This window comes from Phyllostomus discolor, chromosome 6 (genome assembly GCF_004126475.2).
Source record: "Phyllostomus discolor isolate MPI-MPIP mPhyDis1 chromosome 6, mPhyDis1.pri.v3, whole genome shotgun sequence".
Classification (NCBI taxonomy): Eukaryota; Metazoa; Chordata; class Mammalia; order Chiroptera; family Phyllostomidae; genus Phyllostomus; species Phyllostomus discolor.
Window position 1 is genome coordinate 123,739,868 of NC_040908.2, and position 27,269 is coordinate 123,767,136.

The 27,269-nt window shown below is 34.6% G+C and overlaps 2 protein-coding genes and 1 pseudogene across 2 annotated transcripts; all 3 read right to left on the reverse strand.

Moving 5' to 3' along the window:
* On the reverse strand, positions 1 to 898 carry LOC114498901 (annotated as a pseudogene).
* Positions 899 to 14,518: 13,620 nt separating this feature from the next.
* On the reverse strand, positions 14,519 to 16,386 carry LOC114498903 (olfactory receptor 52A5). The gene has a single exon (XM_028514909.2). The coding sequence runs from the start codon at positions 16,160 to 16,162 to the stop codon at positions 15,137 to 15,139; it is 1,026 nt and encodes a 341-aa protein (XP_028370710.2). The 5' UTR covers positions 16,163 to 16,386; the 3' UTR covers positions 14,519 to 15,136.
* Positions 16,387 to 26,303: 9,917 nt separating this feature from the next.
* On the reverse strand, positions 26,304 to 27,269 carry LOC114498455 (olfactory receptor 51G2-like). The gene has a single exon (XM_028514372.1). The coding sequence runs from the start codon at positions 27,267 to 27,269 to the stop codon at positions 26,304 to 26,306; it is 966 nt and encodes a 321-aa protein (XP_028370173.1).

The following is a 27,269-nucleotide window of genomic DNA, read 5'->3' on the forward strand; positions in this document are numbered from 1 at the left end:
CTAACCCACTTTTAAAAGCCCTAAAAGTAAAGCCTTAGGTGCAAGACTGACACTGCACAATAAAAGGTTGTACAACATGATATATATACATGATAGGATATAAGATCCAGAACTGTGAGTAAATAAGGAGAAAAAAAGCAAGGAAGTAGAATTGGAAGAAGACATGTATGTGGGGAATACATGTATTAAATGCCTTAAGACATGCCTCTTTCTGTGGCAAGTGAAAGACAGTAGTAAATATTTGTATACAGGAAAAAGTGATCAAAATGAAGTCAAGACTGCCAACAATAAAAGCTTCAAAGAGACCATAGAGTTTATGGATGTAAATATCTTCAGTGGCAAGCTTCACAAGGGCCATGTGTTCACAGTAAGTGTGAGGTATTAACTTTGACTGACAAAGTTTTAGATGCCACTTTATGAGCAATAGGCATGACATTACCAGAATGGCAGGATGCAATGACACCCCAACTCCAATATGAGTGACTATTTGTTGTGTGAATATGATAGCATACTTCAGAGGATAACAGATTGCTTCATAGTGGTCCAGCGCTATAGCCAGCAGGACTCCTGCTTCAATACCTTGAAATGTGTGGATGAGCTACATCAGGAAAAGACAAGCATCAAAATAGATCTCTGGCAAGTGTAACCCAAAATTTCCAGGCATCCTGGGGACAATGCTGGTGCCAAGTGCAATTTATGTGGCTCCCAACATGGCCAGGAAGGTATACATAGACTCATGGAGACTGTGTTCCAATTTGATAATGAGCAAAAGTAGAGAATTCCCCACCAAAGCAACACAGAATGGAATCCCAATCCAACTCTGTATAGTTTCAAGGCCAGGGATCCCAATAAGGGTGATCGCAGAAGGCATGAACATGGTGCCATTTGTAATGGGCATGGCAGATCAGAGTCATTTCTAGCAAGGGAGCAAAGTTTGGTAAACTGTGATTCTCTGTACTCAGCTCAGCCAGTCACACAAATACTGAATAACAGAATTATGAGAATCAACTTCATCAGCTTATATAGCGTTTTCTTTAAAATGAATGAGATAATGAATTTTGGTCCCACAGAGAGTTTCATCGGGATATGTACGTGTTAACAAAACCATCAGCCCACACTCAGTGATATCCACAGTTTGAAAATGGAGTATTTGATGCCGATGATGGGACCTACATGACCTGGCTGCTTACTGGTGTTCTTCTCGCCCCCTACCTGACCCCAGTCCATCTTCCCTTTCTTCTTCTAACCTGTTCATGAAAATCAGAAGAAAAAAATGGAACAATGCTTTAGACAGAGAAACACCAAAATCTGTAATCTGTTGAGGCCCATTTTTCTCTCCTTCCTACTGCCTCTTTTCTTTTCAACATCCACTCACTTTAGACTAGCAGGGCTGGGTATTTCTACAGAACACACTAACAGTTCTTTAATAAACTACTGATTGAAGACCCTTTCTAGGATTGTGACCCCCCCCCCCAATAAAACTACCTCTCCTCATCTTGAATTTCCTTCCCACCAAGAAATTTTGAAATATGACATGATGCAGGACCCAGACTCCATCAAGATACACATTGGCAGCTGCCAAGGTGATTCTGATTCAGGAAACAAGTCTTATATATAAATTTCTCACTTAGATAAGCATCCACAGCTCCTCGCCCAGTCTCTTTTCCACACAACAAAGTGAAGACAGTTTGAAAATATTAGTTAATAAAATTAAAAGAGATAAAGAGTACCTGGTGTAGGTAAAGAGAGACCTTGGTTGTTTCACCAGGAAAGAAATGAGGAAGATGTTGAAGAGTTTGGAAGTAAGGTTAAGTAAATGAAGTTGGAAGCAGGAAGTTCTAATTTTTTATCTTCTGCAAAATCTGAACAAACAAAAAAATATAAGGGAGTGGATTTTTTGAGAATTGTCCAAGATGTTGAATGGTGAATAATTGACAGACCCAAGTGTAAGTGATTTGGAAGGCAGGAGAGACAGAAAGAAAAGATTCCAGAAAACTCATTGCAATACAAAGTTCGGTTTGTGAACATATCACACTTTCCAGTAACTGAATACAAACAGCAAACTGTAGTTCAGTTTTAGCATTGACAAGAGTATACATCTAAAAATGTATTTTTTTAAATGAGAGCAGAGATGCTGCCTAAGTGATTAGCTGTGTAAATGTAAATCAAATTTTCCTAACCATTTTTTGTGTTGTTACCCTAAGCACTTTGAAACATTTCTCTATAAATGAAGTCATCATCTCCAAATACTATTCTGAGTTATTCACTGGCCCTCAACAACATTATTCATAAATTTTAAATTTGGAATGTTTTGGAGATTATTGTACCAAATCACTCTCTCAAAACAGAATTCTTTAGCATAGTTTCTTGGCTGCTGACTCTATGTATGTCAATGCCTTTCCCTGCCTTGTGTCTAATTATTGTACAACTCTCTTAGAAAGACCTTACACTGAGCTAACATGTAGCTTGTAACCACCACTTCCCTTCTTGAGTTATACAGCTTCAGATATAAAATACAAAGATTCACGTCATTCACAATCCTCTCTTTTTCAGGTAGAACATGTTCAGATTGACTGAACTTATCCAATAATGTTACAAATTGCCTTTAACCTCTCAATCTTCTCAAGCATATTCTTCAATTTATCTGACTGCTCTTGAATTATATTTCCTACAAGTTCAAATTCAGACTCTATCAGAAATCAATATATATTCTTTACTTTTATGATTTGGAATTTTGTTTCTGAAGTTTACATTTATGACTTTACTTGTGTTTTCACTTCAAGATATATTTTTATCTCCACTTGACCTAGTACACATTTCTGACTATCTACTCATTATCTAGGAACAACAGTGGGAAGTGACTGGCATAGGAGAACGTTCTTTGCTGGTTCTAGGTATGGCAGATTTGTTTTCTAATATAATTTTTCTTGATTATCAAACTTCATCAGACTCTTAAAAATTCTAACATATTTTTTACTCCCTAGGGCAAAAAGGAGGTTTAGGGCCAGAAGAACTGACATCATTTTTTAGGGCAATACCATTCAGTTCCCAGTGGGCCTGACATATCACGTCTGACCAGAAGATGGAAGTGTTGAAACATCTAGCACAATTGTGTCTCACAGAGCCAGTGGTTGGGTGGGATTCATCTTGCTCTCTTCTTTGTGATAAAAATGGAACACATAAATGGAACCAATTCAGCAAAACAAACAAGCATGCAAAATATAACTAGAGACATTGAAATTAAGAACAATCTGAGAGTAGTCAGAGGGGAAGTGGGAGGGGATAATGGGGGGAAAGTGGAGGAAGTGTTTTTAGGAGCAACAAGGACACCTGGACAAAACCAAGGTGGGGGGTTGGGATCAGGAGAGGGAGGTGGGGATGGCTAGGGTGGGGGGCAGTGGTGAGGGGTAAATGTAGGCAACTGTACTTGAAGAACAATAAAATAAAATAAAATAACTAAAACAGAAAAGAGGAAAAAATGGAACACAAAGTAAGGAAGTGCATAGCATGGGAATTCATTACTTGACTGAGAAAACTGTCAGCTTTATTTCATGCTATTTAAGGAAAAAGAATTGGAAACAAAACAAATCATTGTCTCTTCTTATTTACTCTTGGCAATCCCATGAAGATTCAAACATTCCAGAATCACTTCAGGTATTCCAGGGAGGAATGTGTTGGAAGTCATAGGGAGCACGGGGTTTATTGTGAGCTTTGTATGTAGTGAGGCTTCCTAAGAATACGAGCAAAAAATCAGCAATACACAGATAATATATACCTTATCTACAATGTCGGGGATGAAGGCAGTTATTCTAGAGAAGGAGATCATAGGCTTTTTCAACAAACACTTGATCACAGGAATGTCTATACTTTTTAATATTTTTAATATGTAATGTAATTTAAAATACATATCTTTTTGGCCTTTTCTTTCTTATTGTATAAAATTGATTAATGCAATAAAAAGGAAAATATACCCATATCTACTTTGTATATTCCCTCTCCTATGCAAATGAAATAACTAAAAAAATACATAAAAATGCTACTGGACTTATTTTAAATTGATTATAAATAACCTCAAGTGGAACCTTTAATGATACTTTTTTGGATTTGTTTTGCCTTTTTTACTGAATTTATTGAGGTGATATTGGTTAATAAAATTGTATAGGTTTCAAATATACAATTTTATATTACAACATCTGTATATTGTACTGTGTGTTCACTACCCCCAAGTGAAGTCTCCTTCTAGTGATGCTTTTTTAATGATGGCTAGTAATAACCAAAAGTAGAAACAGTTTATCATCCTATAAATAGCTAAACAAAATATGCTATATCCATACAATGGACTATTGCTAAGCCATAAAAATGAATGCAGTACTGATACAATACATGGATGAGGTTCTCATATTTTATGCTTCGTTTAGATAAAACACCCAGAAAGGCAAATCCATGAAGACAAAAGCCAGATTAGTGGTTGTCAGGACTGGGGATAGGGATGCTGGAGGTGGGAGTGATGGAGGAAAAGGAAAGTGATTATCCATGAATATGGGTTTCTTTTAGGATGAGAAAAATATTATGGAATTGAATATTAATAATGGTTGCATGATCTTTATAATACATTAAAAACCATTGAACTGAATATTTTTAAAAATCTGACTTATGATTCAATAAGAATAAATGATGATGTAAATGAAAGAACACCAAGTGATTCTGTTGTTCTGCCTAGCGTGCTTCCCAGTGTATGGCATGCCCAAAGATGTTGATCTGACTCTGGCTAGAGGATCCAATAAACAGCACTTCCAAACCTCTGCTCCATTCATTTCTGCCTCTCTGCTTTTGAAATGGTAGTGATTTTTCTTGGATCTTAACTCTAGGGTGTTCACACCCGGCCCTGAATATTTTAGTTGCATTTGGGGGTCAGGATCTATGCTACATCTTTGATGAGTATTATCACATTTCTCATAACGGGTCTCTGAGGCTAGTATCATGAACCCCATTTTAGAGAAAAGGAAATAATGTCCCCAGAAATATGTAGGCAGTTGAGAGGGCAGTAGAAAAGCTCTGGTCTATCTAATTTCTGGCTGTGATGTCTGAGCATTTTTAACTTAAGGTAATCCCTTCAAGCTCTCATTTCAAGCCTCTGGAAGTTAAGTTCCTTAGTTTAAATATCCATTACTTCATTGATAGGGTATAAGTCAATCTGACACATATCTCAAACCTGTAATTGCTGCATGTAACTGCCTGTTACCCTGGACTCTGCCTCTAATTCGCCAGAGCCCTTAGTTGAAGGGGATCTCAAACCTGTGAGTGGAGGAGAACCCCAGGCATTATGGATACAATGTCTGTTTGGGGCCAAATCTTTTTTACATGCTCCTGGATCCACAGCATGGAACAAATTTGACCTGGAAAATAGATCTGTCTTCCGACTGGAAGCCAACCTGAAAGTAACTGGGCCAGGTTCTTATACTCCATTTGAAAGTTCTTTCAATAGACTAGCTGAGGTTTTTTCAACAGAGAGAACAGGAAGAGATGACTGTGTGCTCTAAAAACCCATCTCTATGGATAGATTTGGATAAAACAAAGAACATGAGACTCCCAAGTCCTGGGAAGGTCAGATAAATGCCAATAGTAACTGGATTTCTCCTGGAGTCTGAGTCATGTACTATGTCGGCAGAAACGCCACATAGAGAGAAAACAAAGACCAGAGGTTATACATACGGCACGTAATGCTTGAAGCAACGTATGGTGATACAGAGACAACTTTTGGAATATAACAGCTAGGTCCCTGCCTAGCCAGGACTCAAACTTGGACTGTTTGTGCCCCTGAATACTTACTTAACTCTTCTGAGCCTCAATTCCATTGTATGTAAAATAATGAGAAGGCAGCAGATGGTCTTAACAGAGGTCTGGACTGACCTATGGAGCTGACAGACACCTCTCTTCTTTCCTTGCTAGTTGAATTTTGAGTTATTTGCCTCTAAATCTAAATATACACATGCTATGTTTGTTATTATAATCATATATGTTAGTTAAACATTCAGTAAACAACAGAAAGTAAATCAATATAACTAACTATATGAACAAAATAAAGGACAGAATCTTTTCAATGATTGCAGAAAAACATATGAAAATATTCAACATTCAGTTAAAATAAAAACCACCAGAAAACTAGGAATGCTAGAGAACTTAAGTTGGTGAAGTGTGTCTATGAACAACCTAAGTTAATATCATACTTGAGTGCAAAACAAAAACTTCTTCATCAGGTTGAGAGTGATGCAGGGATGCCCACTGTCAATGCTTCTATTCAGCATGGTACTGTTGGGGCCCACCCTGCCTGGTCTCAGGAATCTGTAACCACCGTGGCGAAGGCTGAGTGAGAGACCTCTGAACCAGGAGCCACTAAGGAGACAAAACTTATTTCCCTGGCATGAATGCTGCCTGTTCTGCGCCTGGCCTCCTATGCTTGATCAGTTAGCCAATGACAGGGAAGATTTCCCATGGGGGGAATTGCCTAAGACAGGCATGATCACAAGGAGGCCTCAGGGAAGAGACTCGGGGCTATGGAAATGAAGGGGTGATGGACATCAACCCCTGCCCCCTTGGCTTTGTCAAAGCCTGAGTCCTTGTTTTTAGCTGTAAGAAATCCAAGTCTCCTGGCTGCCTTTGTCTCCTCTGTTGTCTCAGGTCTGTGGAAATAACAAGGGCAGTGCAGCCCAGACCAGAAACAGCAGACCCCTGGGGTAATCAGGCCTGGGACATAGAATATGCAAGAACCTGTGAGATCTGCTTGCTGGAGGATGCTATTGAATTAGAATTTGAAGGCACAGGCAGGAAACGAGACTAGCCTTTTAGGTTCCTACAGTGACAAAACCCCAAACTTTGCCCAGAATTTCAGTGGGAGTTCTCTCAGACCCTTTGAAAATTACCTATTCCTTTTGATCTTTCCTGCCAGACTGGAATCCACAAACTGTGTCTGTATTCTTAATAAAAGCACTACTCAGGCGGGACTCGGGGTGTTCTACACTAGAGAGATTGGCCGTTTTGTCCTTATTTCCCCACAGGACTCGGTTGTCTCTGTGTATGTTTTTCTCGTCTTTTGACGAGCCATCCACAGCATTCCGTGGTCACTGCACGTAAGCTCTGCAGGCCAGTGGCTACATCATGGTAAAGAAGCCCAAATATAGTAGGATAAAAAGTAAAATAAAAGATATAGAAAAATAATATTTTTAAAAGGTAGAAAAAAAGAAGAGAACTAATACTATCCAATTTGCATATGATATGATTGTTTATATAGGAAAACTCAAGAAAAAAGGAGACAGTTAGCTACAAAGGAGTTCCCATAATACTATCAGCTGATTTCTCTCTTTAAGAATGATGAGAAAGGGGTCAGTATTATAAAGTAGTAGCTTAAGGAATTTTTGTAGAATAGTGATTAATTGTGTATCTTGATTGATTTGGTAGTTATAGCAATATATAAATGATAAAATGAGATATAACTTAATGCACATATTGTACCAACGTCACTTTCCTGGATTTGATACTCTGTTATAATATGTAAGATGTAACCATTAGGAAAAAGTGGGTCCACTATTTTGTGGTATCTTTACAATTACTTACAAGTCTATAATTACTCAAATAAAAGAAGTTTAAAAATAAAAAATGATGGAAAAAAAACACTATCATCTGATTTCTCAAAAGAAACCTTACAGGAAGAAGGAGTTGGAAAGATGTATTCAAAATCATGAAAGGCAAGGATCTACATCCAAGATTACTCTATCCAGCAAAGCTATCATTTATAATGGAAGGGCAAATAAAGTGCTTCCCGTATAAGGTCAAGTTAAAGGAATTCATCATCACTGAGCCCTTATTATATGAAATGTTAAAGGGACTTATCTAAAAAAAGAAGATCAAAACTATAAACAGTAAAATGACAACAAACTCAAAACTATCAACTACTGAACCTAAAACAAAAACAAATTAAGCAAATAGTTAGAACAGGAACAGGATCATAGAAATGGAGATCACACAGAGGATTATCAGTGGGGAGTGGGGAGAATGGGGGGAAAGGTACAGGGAATAAGAAGCAGAAATGGTAAATACAAAATAGAAAGGGAGAGGTTAAGAATAGTATAGGAAATGGAGAAGCCAAAGAACTTACATGTACAACTCATGGAAATGAACTAAGGTGGGGGGTGGGGATGCTGCTGGGAGGGAGGGTGCAGGGTGGAATGGGATAAAGGGCAGAAAAAATGGGACAACTGTAATAGCATTATCACTGATTTATGATAAAAACCAAAGGGAGGTAGGATCAAGGGTGGGAAATGGGAATGGTTGGGGTAGGAGGGGAGTGGTGGGGGGAAAGTGGAGATAATTATACTTGAACAACAATAAAAAAGTGTGAAAAAAGTAAATATGAAAATAAATTAAATTATTATAGACTAGCAACAATTAAACATTAAATTTAAAACTGTATTTATATTAATAACAAAACATAATTAGGATTAAAAAATACTTCCAATATTTCTAAAATATAAAGGTAACAAACTTTAAAGACAAAATAAAGGATGACCTAGGAAGACACACTATTTCTATGATTGAAATACACAATATTGTTAAATTGACAATATTTCCTTAATTGCTCTATAAATTAAATACAATCTCAATCAAAATTCTAGAATGTATTTTGGAAATATTGACAAACTACTTTTAAAGTGTCTATAGGAATACAAAAGACTTAAGAAAATACTTTAAAAATAAAATAACAAAGTGGGAGTCTTGACCTCACCCAATTTAAAGACTTACCACAGATCTACAATGATTATGGTAATTTGATGTTGATCCACACATATATACAGTTAAAGGATTTTCAATAAAAGTGCCAAGGCAATACCATAGATACAGGAATGTTTATTCAACAAATTATCAACTGTACATCTGTATAAAAAATGAAAATAGCTATTAAGCTAGCATTATACAAAAATATACTCAAAATCTTTTACTGACCTAATTGAAAACACCATATACCATAAAACTTTGTGGTAAAAACAGAAGAAAATCTTTTGTGACAGGGGAGTAGGCAAAGATAACTCAGATAAAGCAAAACAAAATAAAAACCATAATGGAAAACAATTGATGAAATTGAACTGCATGAAAAAGTAACTTAAACTCTGAAAGATAGCATTAAGAAAATAAAAAGAGAAGTTAAAGAGAGGAAAGATTTACCACATTATGAGAGGTCTGTCCAGAAAATATCCAGGCACACAATATGCTAAATAGAGACATTTATTGAAGAAGATACCAGATACAAGAAACACTGGACATAAGACAATGACACCTCAGTCCCCCTCAAAGTACGCATGTTGGGACCTCACACAGTTCTCCCAATCACCATCAGTTGCCCCATCGTATTTTCCTGAATTTCATCAATGGTCTGAAACCTCTTCCCTTTCAAAGGTGATTTGAGTTTTGGGAAAAGCCAGAAGCTACAGGGCACCAAATCTGGGCTACAGGGGGACTGAGTCACCTGGCTGATTTGATGTTTTACCAAAAAACTCTACATGAGATGTGATGCATGAGTGGATGTCATGATCAAGCTGCCAATCTCCAGTTGCCCATAGCTGCAGCCTTCTGAATCATCTGAATAGTTAACATGAAGGAATATTCAAGTTTAATGCAAAATGTGATGCAGATCTGTTGGCCTACTTGCTCAGTCATTTTGAATGTGATGGCCGTGCAGTACACATGCTCACTCAAAGGTGTCCACCACCCCCATGGACTAGTATAGTGAAGTCATCATTGTTCACACAAGCACTTTCCAGTCTACTCTCCTTGACTGTCAGTTTACAATGTCATCATGCAAACCATTCTCATTATAATAACAATGGTTGAACTTTTTCCAGACAGACCTCATATATCAGAAAAAGGACTCAAACCTAATCATACACACACACACAAAGTTTTTAACTAAACGAACAACCTGATAAGAAAATGGGCAACAAATATGAACAACTATAGGATACAACATTACCACTAAACAAAAGAAAAGTGTTCAACACCATTAGTGATGAGGGAAATGCAAATGAAAAACCACAAAAATATACTACACATCCATCAAAATTGCTATAATAAAAAATGACATCAAATACAAGCCAGTTCTAGAATTCTTGTAAAATGTTGGTAGGAGTATGAAATGTTAGTTTTTTTAAACAATTTGGCAGTTTCTAACATCAAATAAGTATGGCAAGTGAAATAAACAAGATGAAAAATGCAATTACATATTGCACTTACATCAAAGTCTAGAAAATGCAAACTTATCTCTAGTGAGAAACAGATAAATGGCTGCCTAGATACTGGAGTAAATGGTGGTATGTATTACAAATGCACATAAGGATTTGTAAGGAGTTGTGGGGAGTGATGAGTTGATCGTGGTAATGATTTCATGGACATACCCCCAAGGCAAGACTCATCAGATAGTACATGTTAATTAACTAAAGTTAATTGTATGACATTTTTATAATGAAGTTTAAAACAAGGACAATAGTCTCTATTTCACTATAGCTAAATAGCAATTTTAAATGGACTTTAAGTCTAACTATTAGAGAAAAACAATATTTATGGTGATGATATTCATAAACACATAATAGGCAAAGATTTTTTAAACTGGCATGGAAAGCACTACCTCTTATTTAAATGCTTAATAAGTTTTGTTACATTAGAATGAAAATATCTAGTTTTCAAAATTACATCAAGAGAATCCTGCAAAGAAGCAGGAAATATTTTTAATATGTATAAATAGAATGGGAGTAAATATATAAAGATCTCAGAAATGCTAATAAAAATAATACAGGAGATAAAGTAGAAAGTGTAAAAAGGCTTTTAATTTGTGGAAAGTAATATCCAAATGTGCCCTGAATATAAACAAAGTTTACTCAATTTGGTTGTCAAGAAAATGTCAACTAATATCACAAAGAGTTAATATTATATATAAACTATGTGGCTAAATTACAAAGAGCTGTGTCAAATATTAGCAAAGATGTCCAGCAATGTAAATTCTTATATTCTGCTAGTGGGTTTAATTGATGCAAGGATTAGCAATTTGACTTTTAAGTATACAAATCACCATTCTAAGTGTACCAAGATACATATACAAAAATGTTTATAAAGATATTATTCATAACTGACCCTTTTCAGTACTCACAGGATGAGGAAAGATATTATAGTATATTTCTACCATGAAACATTATGCTGGAAGAAAATGAACATAATAAATGTACAAATAATATCCTGGGTAAAAGTCACAAGAAGACACAAAAAATATGCATTATATCATTTAATTTGTGTAAAATTCAAAAACAAGCAAACCTAACCTGGGTTTTCTCTTTTTCTTTTTTTTATTTTATTTTAGTTGTTGTTGCAGTACAATTTTCTATCTTTTACTCCCATCCCAACCCACCCACCCAGCTCTCCCCTCCTCCCTCCCATTTCCACCCACCCCTAGTTTTTATCCATGTGTCCTTTATACTCGTTCCCGTAAACCCTTCCCCTTTTCCCCTGAAATTCCCCTGAAATTCCCTCTCCTCTCCCCTCTGAACTCTGTCAGCCTGTTTTTTATTTCAGTGTCTTTAGTTATATTTTGCTTGTTTCTTTGTTTTGTTGTTTTAAAAGAATATAAAAAACAAGGAAAGATTTATATTAGATGATAGTACAGAGATTAACTTTGGCAAGAGTGAAAGATTGTGACCACAGTGAGACACAACCTTGGCTTCCAGGGAATGCACTATAATTTATTTCTTCACCTCGAAGGCAGTTTTGTGGTTGTTTCCTTTATATTAACATTTCTGGGAGTTATGTTTCAAAGAAAAGAAACTATGCTACACTACTGACTCTTTTGCTTATTTGCTTCTAATCAACTAAATCAAACTTTAAATTCTAACTACCTTCTTGTATTTTTTTAAAATCGAAGTACAATTGACAGAACAAACATTCTGCTAATTTCAGGTGTACAACATGATGATTTGACATTTGTATACACTGCTGAATGGCCATCACAATAAGTCTATTTACCTTCTACCCCCATAAAAAGTCTCAAAATTTTTTTCTAGTGATTAGAAATTTGAAGACTTACTTTCTTAGCAACTATCAAATTTACAGTACAATATTGTTGACTCTACTCACTATGATATACATTATATCCCCATGTCTTATTTATTTTATAACTGAAAGTTAAAGCTTTCAATTCCCTTCGCCCATTTTGCCCATGCATCCCCCTTTTCTCAGGCAATCGCTCTATTTTAAGGATACTGGTTTTATTTTGTTCATTCATTTGCTTTGTCTTTTAGTAGCTTCCACATATAAATGAAATCATATGGTCTTTGTCTTTTAATTTTTTTGTCTTTTTATTGTCAGTTACAGTTTTCCCACCTTTTCCCCTTACTCTCCTCTGCCCCTCCCCACCCCACAGTCAATCCCTACTCCACTGTGAGTGTCCATGAGTCCTCTCTTCATGTTCCTTCACTTGCCCCTTCCCCCTTCTTCACCCCCCCTTATCCCCCTTCTCCCTCCCCTCTAATCACTGTCAGTGTGTTCTTTATTTCCATGTCTAGTTCTATTTTGTTCATTTGTCTGTTTTGTTGATTAGGTTCCACTTATAGGTGAGATTATATGGTATTTGTCCTTATGTTATTTATTTCACTTAGCATTGTACCCTCAAGGTCCATTACTGCAAATGAAAATATTTCATCCTTTATTGTGGCTGAGTAGTATTCCATTGTGTGTGTGTGTGTGTGTATGTTCATATACATATATATGAGATCACCTTTATTCATCTATCAATGAAAACTTAGGGGTACATATTGTTTTGAATTAGTGTTTTCATTTCCTCCAGATATGTTTACATTCCCCAGAAGGGGAAGTGAAGTGCTTCCTCTTAGCAATTACCCTATGTCTCATCCTCTGTTTCAGATACAAAAAAATAGTTGCTCAATTATTACACCTTTGATATCAATGTCAAGGTATCTTTAATTAAGAGGAGGCTTAAATAACCAGACTACTAACCCATAATAATCTTAGACCCTAGATTCCTCTTATAAAAATAATTTTTCTCATTTTCTAGTGTACATTTTAATGTCTTTTTTATTTGTCTTCCTCTTATTCCAGAAGATAAATGAAACCATATACTCTGAAGCATATAAAATGTGTTTTATTTTTTCATTTCTTAATTTAAAAGTATAGATTTAAAAGGTAGATTTTTAAAGTATAGGTGTTTTTCTCATTTTATTTATGTATTTTGGTATATTTTGTATTTTATACTGTGAAATATGGTTCTTCCTTTCATACAATATTAATTTGTTTTTATCATGCTTTATTTGTTTTGGTCTCATTTAGGAATATCACATACTTATAATTTCCATTCTTTATCATTTACACACAATAACCTCTCAGAAAGAATTCATATATTTGACATTTTTTCTTTTGATGGAATGATGTCCTCATCAACTATTCAGTATGCACTATATATGCCACAACATCTGAAATATTTCATGCTCTAATACATAATTAAAATAGATTAAGTGCTTATTGTCTCATTATATACCTTTTCCGTCATACCCACTAATACTACTTTGTTCTTTCTGATAAATTTTACTTCACATACTGCATGTTTACATAGTTTTTGTGAAAAACCAAGAGCATATGATTCAAATTTATTTCTGCTTCATTCAACAAGAACTTTTACCCAAAATTATTCTCTACCTCTGTATGTTGAATGGTAGTGTCCCTTCCTTTTCCTCCACTGGGATATTTTCTTAGATTAGTTCTTCCTCATCGGGGACTCTGTCTAAAATTAGAAAACCAAGTGTCTTTCTCTGTCTCCTTGGTTATTTTAAAAAATCATCTTATTGGTTCTCAGTTTTAAAGGTTTAACCAAAAAAAATTTAAACCTGACCTTTGTTGATGCAACATGTAGAAAGAAGATGGAGGTATATGGGCAGAAGAAAGATCTGAAATTCCTGTTTTAGGAATGAGTTCCTCATATTCCAGCTTTGTGTTTGGCTTATACTCTATTTCAAAATTACATAATGATTTATTCAAGTCACCATCTTTGTTTACCTTTCTAATATTTGAATAACCTTTCTAGTATGTGTAATTTCTGTATGACAATATTAAATTTGACCTTAAAACCTCCAGATTCCTTGCTTTTGAATACCATTAACCAACACTATAAAGGTGTTGACATTGTTTATTATTTAATGTAATTTTATAGAGCTTCTAAGAAGTCTCGGGCATTGTTTTACATGTTATTGATAAAAATGTAAATAAGACAAGGTTTCATACTTAAGATAATTGCAGTAGGCAATTAATGAATGCAATGGGATTAATTTTTATATTTATTTCATTCTGAAATTTCAACCTCCAAATTTGAATAAACTTCATTGGGTAATGTCATTAAAAAACATATTATTTTAAGGGTATTTTTCTATTTAAGCACTGATCACATTTTCATTTTCCAAAACAAAAAGTATTTTAAATACCCTAATTTTATCAGTATTTTTACTACATTATTTCCTATATAAATTCACGACTATTTGTTGTCTGTGGGATTCATCATATATGTTTTGTGTTGCTGATATCAGTATTGTATTGTTTTTATATTTATCAGTTTTTAAGAGAAAATAGGTAAAATAGATAAGTTATTCAAAATATGTCACATTATAGATTCACAAGCAGATGTTAGAAAACAAGATACATCCACAATTACAGCTATGGGTTGGGTTAGCAGCTTGAAAATATTGATGTGTGAAATGGTCCTTGAAAAATTACCTCGTATTGTCTTGCTTTCTGCAATTTTGTTTTTATGCAGAGCTAAAGGTTGACAGAGAGGAACTTCTAACTTCAAACAGACTGGCCAAATACAGAAGAATAATTATAAATAGAAACAATTTGAAAACTCAGCATAAGAGTTTTCATCATATATGAGTGGCCAGACAAAGTTAAGTATTTTATGATTTCTTAAATACTTCCATTAATGATGAGCATCTAAAATTTAAAGATTGTTTTTGGATGTAGATATTTGTAAAAGATACAACTCTTCACCATATCCATGTTGCTACTTTGAACCAACCTCAAATCCCTATACAAAGAGGCACTACTGATGAAAATGTTTTTTGAAGAGAATTATTTTCAGGACATGGTCACGGATTTGTTTGGTCTTCACTCCATAGACAATAGGATTAAGAAAAGGTGGGACTAAAAGGTAAAGATTTGATAGAAGAATATGAACATATGGTGGTATATGAAAGCCAAACCTATGTGTGAAGAAAGAAAAGAAGGCAAGGACATAGAACTGGAGGAAGACACATATGTGGGTAACGCATGTATTAAAAGCTTTGAATCGTGCTTCTTTCTGGGGTAGTTGAAAGACAGTGATAAAGATTTGAACATAGGACAAAGTGATAAAAATTATGTCAAACCCTAAGATGGAGAAGGCAACAAATAGACCATATATTTTGTTGATTCGGATATCTTCAGAAGCCAGTTTCACAATGGCCAAGTGCTCACAGTAAGAGTGGGAGATGACTGTAGTGCGGAAGAGTTTAAGACGACATTTGATAAGCACTATGCATGGTGCTATAAGAATGGCAGCCCTGAGCATCACCCCAACTCCAATATGAGTCAAGAGTTGTTGGGAGAAGACAATGGCATGTCTCAAAGGGTGGCAGATGGCCACATAGCGATCGAGGGCCATTGCCAATAAGACACCTGATTCAATTCCTTGGAATGAGTGAATAAGCCACATTTGTAAAAGGCAAGCTTCAAAAGATATCTTTGAGAAATGAAACCAGAAGATGCCTAACATTTTGGGAAGAATACAGGTACTGAGTGCAAGGTCTGTGGCCCCCAACATGGCCAAAAAAATGTACATAGGTTTATGGAGGCTGGTTTCATATTTGATTATAAGTAAAATTAGGGAATTCCCAATCACAGCAATGAGGTACATGAAACAGAATGGAATCCCAATCCAACACTGCACTGACTCCAGGCCGGGAATCCCGATGAGTGTCAGTACAGAGGGCATGAAGACTGAGCCATTGAATGTGAGCATGCTGATCCAATCATTAGAATCAAATGTCAGTGTGGTTGTTTTATCTTCTGTTCCCTGTGAAGACTTCATGAATTAAAAATAAGAATAAATTAATTTATTTGGCAAAATATACTTCAATTATTTTAGAAATATACCGTGTTATCTTTTCTATCCAAACTACTCCTCTCTAATTTTCTTTTCTCTCGATCTTTAACAGCCCACTATCAGGTTCTGTGTTTCTTTGTGCCTTAATTATTTCCAATAAGCAAAATTAAATAGATTCGATGGCTTCATTTTGGTCCATGACTGCTGGACCAAACCAATTCCCTTTAATTTTTGTTTGCTGAACATATGTGCTTTTGTGACCTGCCAATAGGAATTGTGGGAAAATAGTTAACCCAGAGTAAAAATATTTCAAAAACTAGATCCCACCTAGGCTAGACATACAAGTTACTAAGGGTTTACATTGGTGGTAAATTGTTCTGCTTGATTAAACTCATGAACTTTGTTTACCAGAATATTTTTCAATTTTGTAGCTAACTTGTTTTCTCAGGTAACTGTCTTCAGAGTGAGTTCCCTCTCCAGTAAATTCTACCAAAAAACTTTCAACCTAATTTTTCAAACTTGCGGTGTTTTCCCAAACTTCAGCCATATGTTTTGCATCTTTTTCTACTTATTCTCTGGGAAAATAAATCCTTTTTTATTATAAAGCTTTTTCTGTAGCAGTTCATTTTAGAGCTTGTTCTCAATGTGTTCTATTATTTGTGCATCCTTTATATTTAATTTCAAGTGCCAATCTATACCTTCTGTTCTTCTCTCTCCTCATCAATAACCATTATTACATCCCTAAGCTTGAATAGTTTTTTTCTCAACTACTTGTGATAACACAAAATCTTTATGAATGTAATGTTTTCTTTATTTAGATACTTATGCATATTGTATCCACTAAAACTACAATTTCTGTAGAGGTGATTTTTTTTCTTATAAGTTGTTTTTCATAGGACTAGACCCATCATCTTTATGTGTCTGCCTTTTGCTGGTTACTATAGTATATAACACTATATCTTGTATGTCTCCAGGGCCTCCTGTGAGAGGCTTTCTTTAAGAGTTCCTGAAGTCCTAGAGGATTTTTCTCACTGCTGATTTTCTATAAACTGTATTTAATTTTCTTTGGGAAAATATTTTCACCCCAGTATATAAAAATATTAATATAGAAATTATAATTATTTTATTTTATTCTTTGCAAAGCTCACTTTATGAAACCATTTAAAGAAAGTATAAAACAGACACAGATAGTAAAGAAGACATAAAGCAACAAATTGGGAACAAGAAAAATCATATAATCACGTCTTCTCCATCTCTTTCAAGTTTTTTCTTCTGATGAATTCAGATTATGTCTGTGTTTGGCACCCACAACCCACCTCAGGCCAATTGCAAGAGAATTTATTGTTTCTCCTCCTAAAACTTAGTCATCTCTTTGCAAGGCTTTCTTTTTTGAGATTCCTTATTCAAGAACTCTTCCTTCAAGTAAACACACAATAGGTCAGCCTATATCTTTCCCACATGAGAAGATAATATTACTACACACAAGTTAAAAGTTTACTTTCTAATGATTTTTAAAATACACATAAATTATTCACCAGCTTCCAAGAAGCAATTGGGGAACAAAGGTAAGTTTATTTATTTTATAGTTATAAGGTATCTACATTGTACTGAATGATTTTATTTTTCTTACCTTATGATATTGACATCATTACCCTATTATATTAATAAAAAGCTAAGACTTGTTGTAGGTAAATCTACTTGGATACAAATTCTATGGTACATTAGTCCAGAAAAAAACAAATAAGAAAAGAACTCTATCCTCTGAGATTTTAGAATTGTAATTCAGTGAGGATTATGAAATATGTATCAGTGTGCAAGTAAATCAGGTCGGGTTATAAAAATATATACTACTAAAGATTTTAATTAATCTGTGCTCTTTCAGATTCTGAAGGGAACAACCTCTGCATCACCTTCTTAATTCATCAAGTAAGTATAAATAAATACATTATACTGTGTTTACTAAATGCTACATGCCTGATTAATGACCACATTTGCCTAATCATATCATCTATACACCAACAAACAATCTCTGTGATTTGGTTCAAAACTGTATGCTACTGCTTTTATGAAGAATATTAATTTTAGAAATTAAACATGGGCACATGAGTAATATTAGACCTAGAGAATCCTTGGAGAATAACAAGGAAGCTAAAGCTTTACAGAAATATGTATAGTGAGTGATCAGAGAATATTGAGCAAAATGAGAGTAAGAAAAATTGCAGGAAGATGAAATACAAAGGCACGTCTTCAGTCTAAAAGACCAAACATCCTATGAACAAAGTAGTTATTTCCCTCCCTTGATATATTAACGTTTCCATCTTCATGAGGCCTCATCGATATTTTTCTAAGGCAGTTTCTTAATCTCAGCATGATAGATCAGATAACTATCTTGATGTGGGGGTTATTCTCTATATTCTAAGAGGCTTAGCAAAATTCCTGTTTATTACACATTAGGTGCCAGGTAGCATTTTGCCTTTTGAAAATCCAGTCTGCAAGCACCTTGGTGAATGGGTTGAAGGGCATGAAACTAAGCATGAGGAGCTCAAGTTACAAAGATATTGGTGATAATTCAGATGAGATGCTTTGAAGTGATGTGGCAAAATCAGAAGGATATCAAGGAAGCAGTATCTATGAGACTCACTGACTTGATGTAGGAAAACTGAGAAAGATGAAGCTAAAAAATGTTATGTTCTGAGGATGGGAGTAACAGCACTGGATGCTGAAGGACATGGTGAAAGCAATTCTCTGTATACAGATATCTATATATCTCTATCTATCATCTATCTATCTATCTATCTATCTATCCATCTACATCTATGTATCTATGTATCTAAAATCTATTTATCTATCACCTATCTATATCTATGTATCTATCTACTGTCTAACATCTATCTATATATATATATATATATATATATATATATGTATTATCTATCTATCTAGCCTCTCTTTAGAAGAGGGAGGTAACCTGTCTTAAACCCTTGAAATTCATAAACCTGGAAAACAATCATGGATCTAATAAATCCAGAACCATTAGTACAACTTACAACTTTAATTCTGACTCAGGATGAGTCCCAGAATCTAAAAGATTTAAGAAATTTAAGGCATGAGCCCACTCCCCCTAAAATCTTAGGAGATCTCATCTCTCTATAAAATCTCTGACACCCTTCAATCTGTTCTGGAAGCCTCCAGTGACAGAGAACTCTGTTTTCTGAGTTTGCCACATTGCAGAACAGCCCTATGTCTGATAGGTCTTCTTTCTATTGAGCCTCTAATAACCTCTTTCTTAATTTCTCTGTAAGTTCCTGAATGCACATTCCATGTTCCAGTGACAGACATCAGTCATAGGTCATAGCCATTAATGCATAGGTCTTAGTGAGTCACAGGAGTTTAAATTCTGGATGTCCCTCTTTAGCTTTGCATGGTCTTCAGTCTCTATGTGTCTCAATTATCCTCAGTGCTAAAAATAGAGTTAATGGACAGAAATATAACACTGGGTAGCTGAGAGGATTAAATACATAATTTCTCTAAAACGTTTAGAAAGATACTTAGAATGTATTGAAATAACAATTGATGCAGATACTAGTCCACAGACATTTATCTTCTCTTTTTCATAAATTATCTCACATATTTGATGAGCATTCCACCTGAATGAAGAGCGTTATTTCCCCTGAATGTTTTCCAACCTAAACAGTTATAATTTTCTGACCTTTTAACAAATAAGCTTTTTATTCATTTATCAGCCTAGATATTATTATCTGGAAGTCATCTTATTTGTCAATGCACTTGAACATGTTTCACCTAGCGTATCATTAACTGACTTAGAAATATTCTGAAGAGCATGGAACAAATCTTTCTGGTGCTTAATCATTCAACCACCATGAGATTCTATTGCTTTTTTTTTTTTAACATCCCGGCATCATATTGTATCAAGATAGGACATGTTCTCTTTGAAACCAGTCCTCCATTTTCCCAAATCTGGTGTAGAATCGCAACCCCAAAGACTTACCATGGGTTATCTGTGATAATACATGTAGAAGCCATAGAGTAGAAATCATTTTGATGTTTCAGATAGTAAAGGATGACTGTTTTGTATTATAAATACACCTGGGGGCATAGTTCTCACCAATCCCTAGTGAGCTTTTAGGTTCATCTTGGACAAAGGTGAAAAAAAGGCACAACACAGTTCAGAACATAGATTTGTTGTCTAATAATGGTTCTGTATATTAAAAAATTCTCAAACTCTCTTATCTCTTTGGGACTGGGAACCAATATAAACTTATTTTTAAATATTCCTTAGAGATGAAAGTGCCCCAAGCCAACACAAAACAGGTCGATGACACATTTTCAAAAATAATGAGCCAATATAGGAAAATAAAAACATCTTGAGCCATTATGGTAAGGCAACAAAAGGAATCTTTCTGTGTTCTAATTCCAGTTGAAGAAGCACTTTCTTATTTAGGTCCCTAAAGGAAGTGGACTGGAAAGTCATCTCAGAGCATCAATCCATTCACTTTCTAAGCTTCTCTTATATGAAATTTGATGATAATTTTTTCTGTACTCAGAATTTCCTGGTCAAATTCATATTTTTGGTGAAATAATGATCAGAATTTTTTCTACCAGTCACAATATTTATGTCAGCTTCTCAGATGGGAACTATTATTCATGGCAGGCATTTACTTAGTTGGAGAAAAAGGGGGTGTTATGCCTTAGAAACAGGATTTTAAGCTTTCGTATCAAGAAGAGTGAAGATAAGTCATTCTCTTCACAGAATAAAATTAAGTCTTACAGGAAGGATTTCTTGCATCCTCTTGAGTTATGGTGACCTTATCTGTAGTCACACTGTTTTTGCCCTGTGTCATTGGGTCTAGCCCTGCTTAGTAGACCTGTTCTTTTGGCGTTGGAAAAAAAAAAAACCTATCTGACTCCATCTTGTCATTCAACTGTCGTAAAATTATATTCATTCTAGAGAAACTATTGATATAAACTTAAGGACAGTTACATGCTGGAGCCAGCTCAAACCAGGCAAGGACAGCTGGCTGTATTCATCTCTTCCCAGTTCTGCATTCAGTGATTTCATGTTGGTTGATTAAAATCAGCCATAGTACTTACACCAAGAAAATGAATAAACAATATTCATCAAATTGATATCACCCACCAAATAAAATCAAATCTTTTCTGGAAAAATAGGATGAATACTTTTCAGGATGAATATGAAGTAGACTGTGGTGAGTTTCTCAGGTTCTGAAATTTGTGCTTATGTAGATAGAGTGCAACTAACTATGTCTAATAACTGAATTATTAGACATGCTTAATAATTCTCAGAATACTTTTGAAATATGTGAAAAATATTTGAACCTCAGTGCACCAAAATGTTATTGAATAATAGAACATTCACCTATTAGAACAATGGAAGAATAAGGCATTTTAGAAAAGATGTGACTCCTTATCTTGGTGGTTCCTTAGTACTCCTAGTATTAAATAGAAATAATGTATTCATCTGTAAAATGCAGGAAATACAGAGAGCAAATTTTTAGAAGAGACTCTTATTTCTGCACATTATTTAGAGAAAATGAGAAACAAATCATTTCATTTTTAAAAAGTAACCAAGTTAGAAATGGATGTTTAATAGCTTTTACTATGAATGGGTGATAAAATTCACCAAGTGAGTAGAAATAAGTTTAAATGAAATAGGTAAAATGTGAAAGAGAAGTGCCTGGCCATTCCTATATTAATTGCGCAATTGTCCTAATTAAGATGGGAACATTTACCATATAGAGGGATTAAGAAAAACCTTATTTGGTCAGAATCCTGCCTGCCATGTGGAAGAGGAGACTCCAGTATTTCCATGCAATGGTATTTCATTCAAACATTAAAAAAGAAGGTTCTGATTTATGCTACAACACAGATGAACTTTAAAAACTTGATGCTCTTTGAAAGAAGGTAGATTTAACAGGCCATGTATTATATGATTCCACTTATATGAAATGTCCAGAATAGTCAGATCCATTGAGCCAGAGGTGATTAGTGGTTACCACAGACTGGGGACAGAACAGAGTGGGGAGTGACTGCTAGTGGGATGGAATATTTATATTGGGATGATGAAATGTTCTGGAATTAGATATTAGTGATAGTTACACAGTTTTTATATGTTAACTTAGATTCATATCTTTAGTCAGAATATACATATATATATATATATGTATATTATATATATATACATGTATATATATATATATATACATGTATTATACCATATCATGGTTTATGTATTGCTTATTAATTTTCTCAAAATTATACTTTTATTGAAGTTACAAAATATATTTTTCAAGCCATTTTATGTTTAAGTATTTATACTATAATTGTCCTGGTCCAATTTTGTGGGGGTGATAGAAAGTCTTAGGCACCCTCTTGTCCTTGAAATTTCCCATTTTTTCTTTTCTCCATTTGCAGGTCTCAGTTTAGAAATAGTTCTCATAATTTGAAGATCATAATGACTAACTAAACTGGATTTTTCACTAGATATTTTATGGGATATTTGCTATTTAATATGGTACTAATACTTTTTAGTTTCACATTCTGTTTCTGTTTCAGTTTTATATTCCTACATATTTTCAGGACTACTGCCATAACTAGGAGTTGTTAAGCATATTTCAAACTTCTCCAAATTAGCTTAGAATTAGAGTGCAACACTCAAAGCTGTCTGCTGTCTGTATTTGTATAATCTACTAGCTGAGCATATTCTTTTACGGAGGAACTTTAGCAATCAATTTGATGATAGAGAAAATTTAACTTTAAGTCCACTTAAGCAGAATGCTCTCCTAAGGACAAAAAATGAATTCCATTCTTCTAATTAATATACATGAATTACAGAAAACCTATACTACCACTGAGAAGATATGTTGCCTTCATTAGATACACACAACACACACATGTCTTTCTTATGGACAAAAATGTTCCAGTGACACATTGTAGTTTTCAGAATAAAGTTAACAAACTTGCACAGTGTACATGACTATTCTTCATTTTTGCTATATTAAACTTTTTTATTTAAGTGTAGTTGGTATACAGTCTTCAAGTAGTTACATTAGTTTCAAGTGTTCAATATAATGATTTGACATTTTTTACACCTTACAATGTGGTCACTCCACTAATTCTAGTAACCACTTGTCACTGGGAAAACTTGTCACAATGCTATTGACTATATTCCCCTTCTCTTCTTTCACTCCTATCTCTTTCTCCTTCCCCTCTGACAGCCATCCTTTGGTCTTTGTTTCTATTTGAATCTGTTTTTTTTTTCTTGTTTGCTTGTTTTATTTTTTTTTAGATTCCATGTGTAAGTGAAACCAGATGGTATTTGTTTTTCTCTCTTTCACTTATTTCACTTAGTATAATGCCATCTAGGTCTATCCATGTAGTCACAAGTGGTGAGATTTCATTATTTTTTACAGCTGTGTAATATTCCATTGTATAAATGTACCACATCTTTTTTAACCATTAATTGTGTTTAGGTGTCTATTGCTGGACACCTTGTAATTACATTTAAAACAACAAAAACAACAACAACAATAACTGTGCAGTTACCTTAAAACCACGTTTTCTTAAATCTCCTTTATGGTCTGCTTGGTTTGGGGTGCCCTTATTTGCTTGTCTATGCATTCATCCTTCCTCAAAAATCAGACTTCTTAATTAAAACATAACACAAAACAAATATAACTCTCCTGGCTGCTGCTTTCAGTTCAATTTCAATGCTTTATTCTTTTTGTCAACCTCATATTTCATGACTATCACTATGAGTTCTTTTTCATCTCCCTTTCTCCTTTCTCCCTTCTCTCTCTTCAATGTATATATAAGGCTACAGAGGCAACAAAACCATGAAATTTAAGCATTATGTCAAATTTACCTTTTGTTACTATTCTCTAATTGCCTGATATTCTTCAGATTCCAATTTAAGAATTGATTTGAATTTTCACTTATAGAATTCAGATTATGGCTAGTTAGAGAACGAGCTTTTAAATTAGATTGTCCAGTTTTGATTCTGGATTCTACAACTTACTAATTCTGTGATTTGGGGCATGACACATCTCTGTTTCCATTTCCATAACTGTAACATGCAGAGATTACTGCTAATTGCTTCATGTGTCATTTCTTTGAATAAATTATCTCAATATCTCATATATAAATCACTTAATATGACATATTGTATAAAGCTTTCATCAAATAAATTTATGACTTTCATTATGATGTTTTTGAATTTTAAGTTAGGATGTAGAACTGTTACTATCAGGCATGGTGAAATTTGGCTGTGGGATTCACGCAGTCATCAGATTGCTGGAAAAGTGTGATTATAATAAAATCTCATTGCTTATTAAGGAAATTCTACCAGGAATTGTGCTAATTGTTTTACATGCATCATTTTACTTAATTTTTTTTCATGGCTTATTTGCTATCTGTATATTTTTTAAATTGTTGTTGAAGTACAGTTTTCTGCCTTTTATTCCCATCCTATTGTATTTAATTTTTAGACCATTTTTTGCATGACTTGGATAAATTTATGTAACTTTTTATTTTCTTCATTTATATATGAAATTAATAATGCTATCTAATTTACATATTTGTCATGGAGATTACCAATAATTATTGTTATCCAATGGTTTCTGCACTACCTTGAAAAATTAAAGATTAGACTATTAAAATATCTTAGCTCATGTTCATAATTCCACTGACTGAGCACTTTCAAAGATAGATATATAAAAATAGAAGAAAATCCAATAATTGAATGAATTAGATAAAAACAGAAAAAAGATATGAATGATGCCACCCATCACCTTATATACTTATCATTTATTTTAAGAGAGGGACCTCTCTTAATTACTTGGTTGAGTGAAAGTTTATTCAAGACTCTATGGTGTATGATGTACTCACTGTAGTTGTGGAAAGTCAAAATTATATGGAAAAATAATTGAGCACTGCAGGTCCTGTGTAGCAATGTTACTCCATTTTGTTTCTTCCCTTCCTACCTTCCTGTGATCAGAAAGTGTCTGCTACTGAATGATTTGTGTCAACCAAGAATATTTGCAAAGTAAGGGCTTATTTTTTTAAGTTGTTTCCTCTTAAAACCATTATTTTTACATTGCTGTTTTTTCTAACTTAACTCATTAAAAATGAAACACTTTTCTAAAGTCAAATCATTTCCTGACCAAATCATTCTGACCAACTAAAAGTTATCTCATGGCCTACATTCAATAACAATGTAATAAGATTACCACTAGTATTTCTTTTAAAATTTTTATTAAAAGCATTCAAACATGTACAAAGCAAACAGACTATTATAATGAACCTCCACCTACCCATCATCCAGCTTTAACATTTATCAACATTATGCCTTTCTTGTATCTTCTGTACCTCCATTCACCATGTAACCCAATGATTATCATTATCATTATTTTTAGTCTTTTAAATATTATTATGAGTTTTAGAGCTAAAATCAAGATATGCACAAATATTGAAATGCACAAATTTTAGCAGTACTATTCTGACAAATAGATATAGTTCTGTAACTTACATCCCTAACACATCATAGAGCATTTCTATCATCCCTAAAACTTCCTCATGCATTTTCCCATTCTCTCACCTCTACATCCATCATAAGCAACTGCTGTTTTGTTATTTTTGACACTAAGTGGTTGTACTCATTTTTCAACTTTATATGTAGGTTATAATACAATACATACTCTTTTGTGTCCTTATTATTTTCACTCACACATATTTTTCACTAACCTGTACATACCTATAAAAAGAAACTTCCCAGGGCACATTCTACCTATTCCCAAGGGGAAAAAATGAATTGAATATTCAAGGGTTCAATAAACAAATGATGTCTTTGCCAGAAAAAAAAAGACCAGGTCCTCTGTCTCTTTCAATATACTTTCTTCAGAGTAATGACATTCTCTTTTCTCAGGGAGAAGTGGGGGCAGAAGTGGGGGGTTGCCATCTACTAAAGTTTGTAGCTCATTCATAAGCAATAATAAACTATGAATTCTTCCATTTGCAAGGCTAATATTCAGGCAATAGGTCTAATCCAAGTCCTTGTGTTCTCAGGCTATTCAGGGTATCATCTGTTTGATTAGACTACACCCCTCTTTCTAGACAGTGTACGAACAATGCTGTTGCGAATTTCCTTGGTTTTGATGCTATAGACAATGGGGTTGACCACAGGTGGGAAGAAGAGGTACACATTGGCCATGGAAGTCTGGAGGAGTGAAGGTAAATGATGCCCAAAGCGGTGCAACAAAGAGAGACTGATCATGGGAACATAGTACACAAGCACAGCAGAGATATGTGACACACATGTGTTGAGTGCCCTCCACCGCCCTGCACCAGATGCTATTCCTACTATTGTGTGAATGATCAGCCCATAAGAAACCACAATGAGCAATGAGTCCAGCCCCAATGTGGAGGTAATGACAAATAGACCCAGGATGCTATTGGGGCGGGTGTCTGCACAGGGCAATTTGATCAGATCCGAGTGAAGGCAGTAAGAGTGTGTGAGGGTATTGTGGCCACAGAAAGGCAGACCCTCCAGGAGAAAGAGAAGTGGTAACATGAGCATCACACTTCTCAAGGCAATGGTAGCACCCATCCCAGCGATGCGGGGAATCGTCAGGAGAGCTGTGTACCTCAGTGGGCTGTAAATGGCCACAAAGCGGTCTATAGACATAGCCAGAAGGACACCAGACTCCATAAGGGTAAAAGAATGCATGGAAAACATCTGCAGCAGACAACCACCAAAACTGATATCATTAATGCCAAAGAGAAAAATGCCTAACACTGTAGGCATGGTGGAAGCGGAGACCCCGAGTTCAACAAAGGCCAGCATAGCCAGAAAAAAGTACATAGGCTGGTGCAAAACGGTGTCAATCCAGGTTACGTGAAGAATGAGGCCATTTCCTATGAAGATAATGATGTACATTAGGCAGAAAGGGATGGATATCCAGATATGCTCTCCTTCTAGTCCTGGGATACCCATAAGAATAAATGATGGTTGTGTGAATTCAATGGAACCATTGGAAATATCATAGTGAGACTTCAT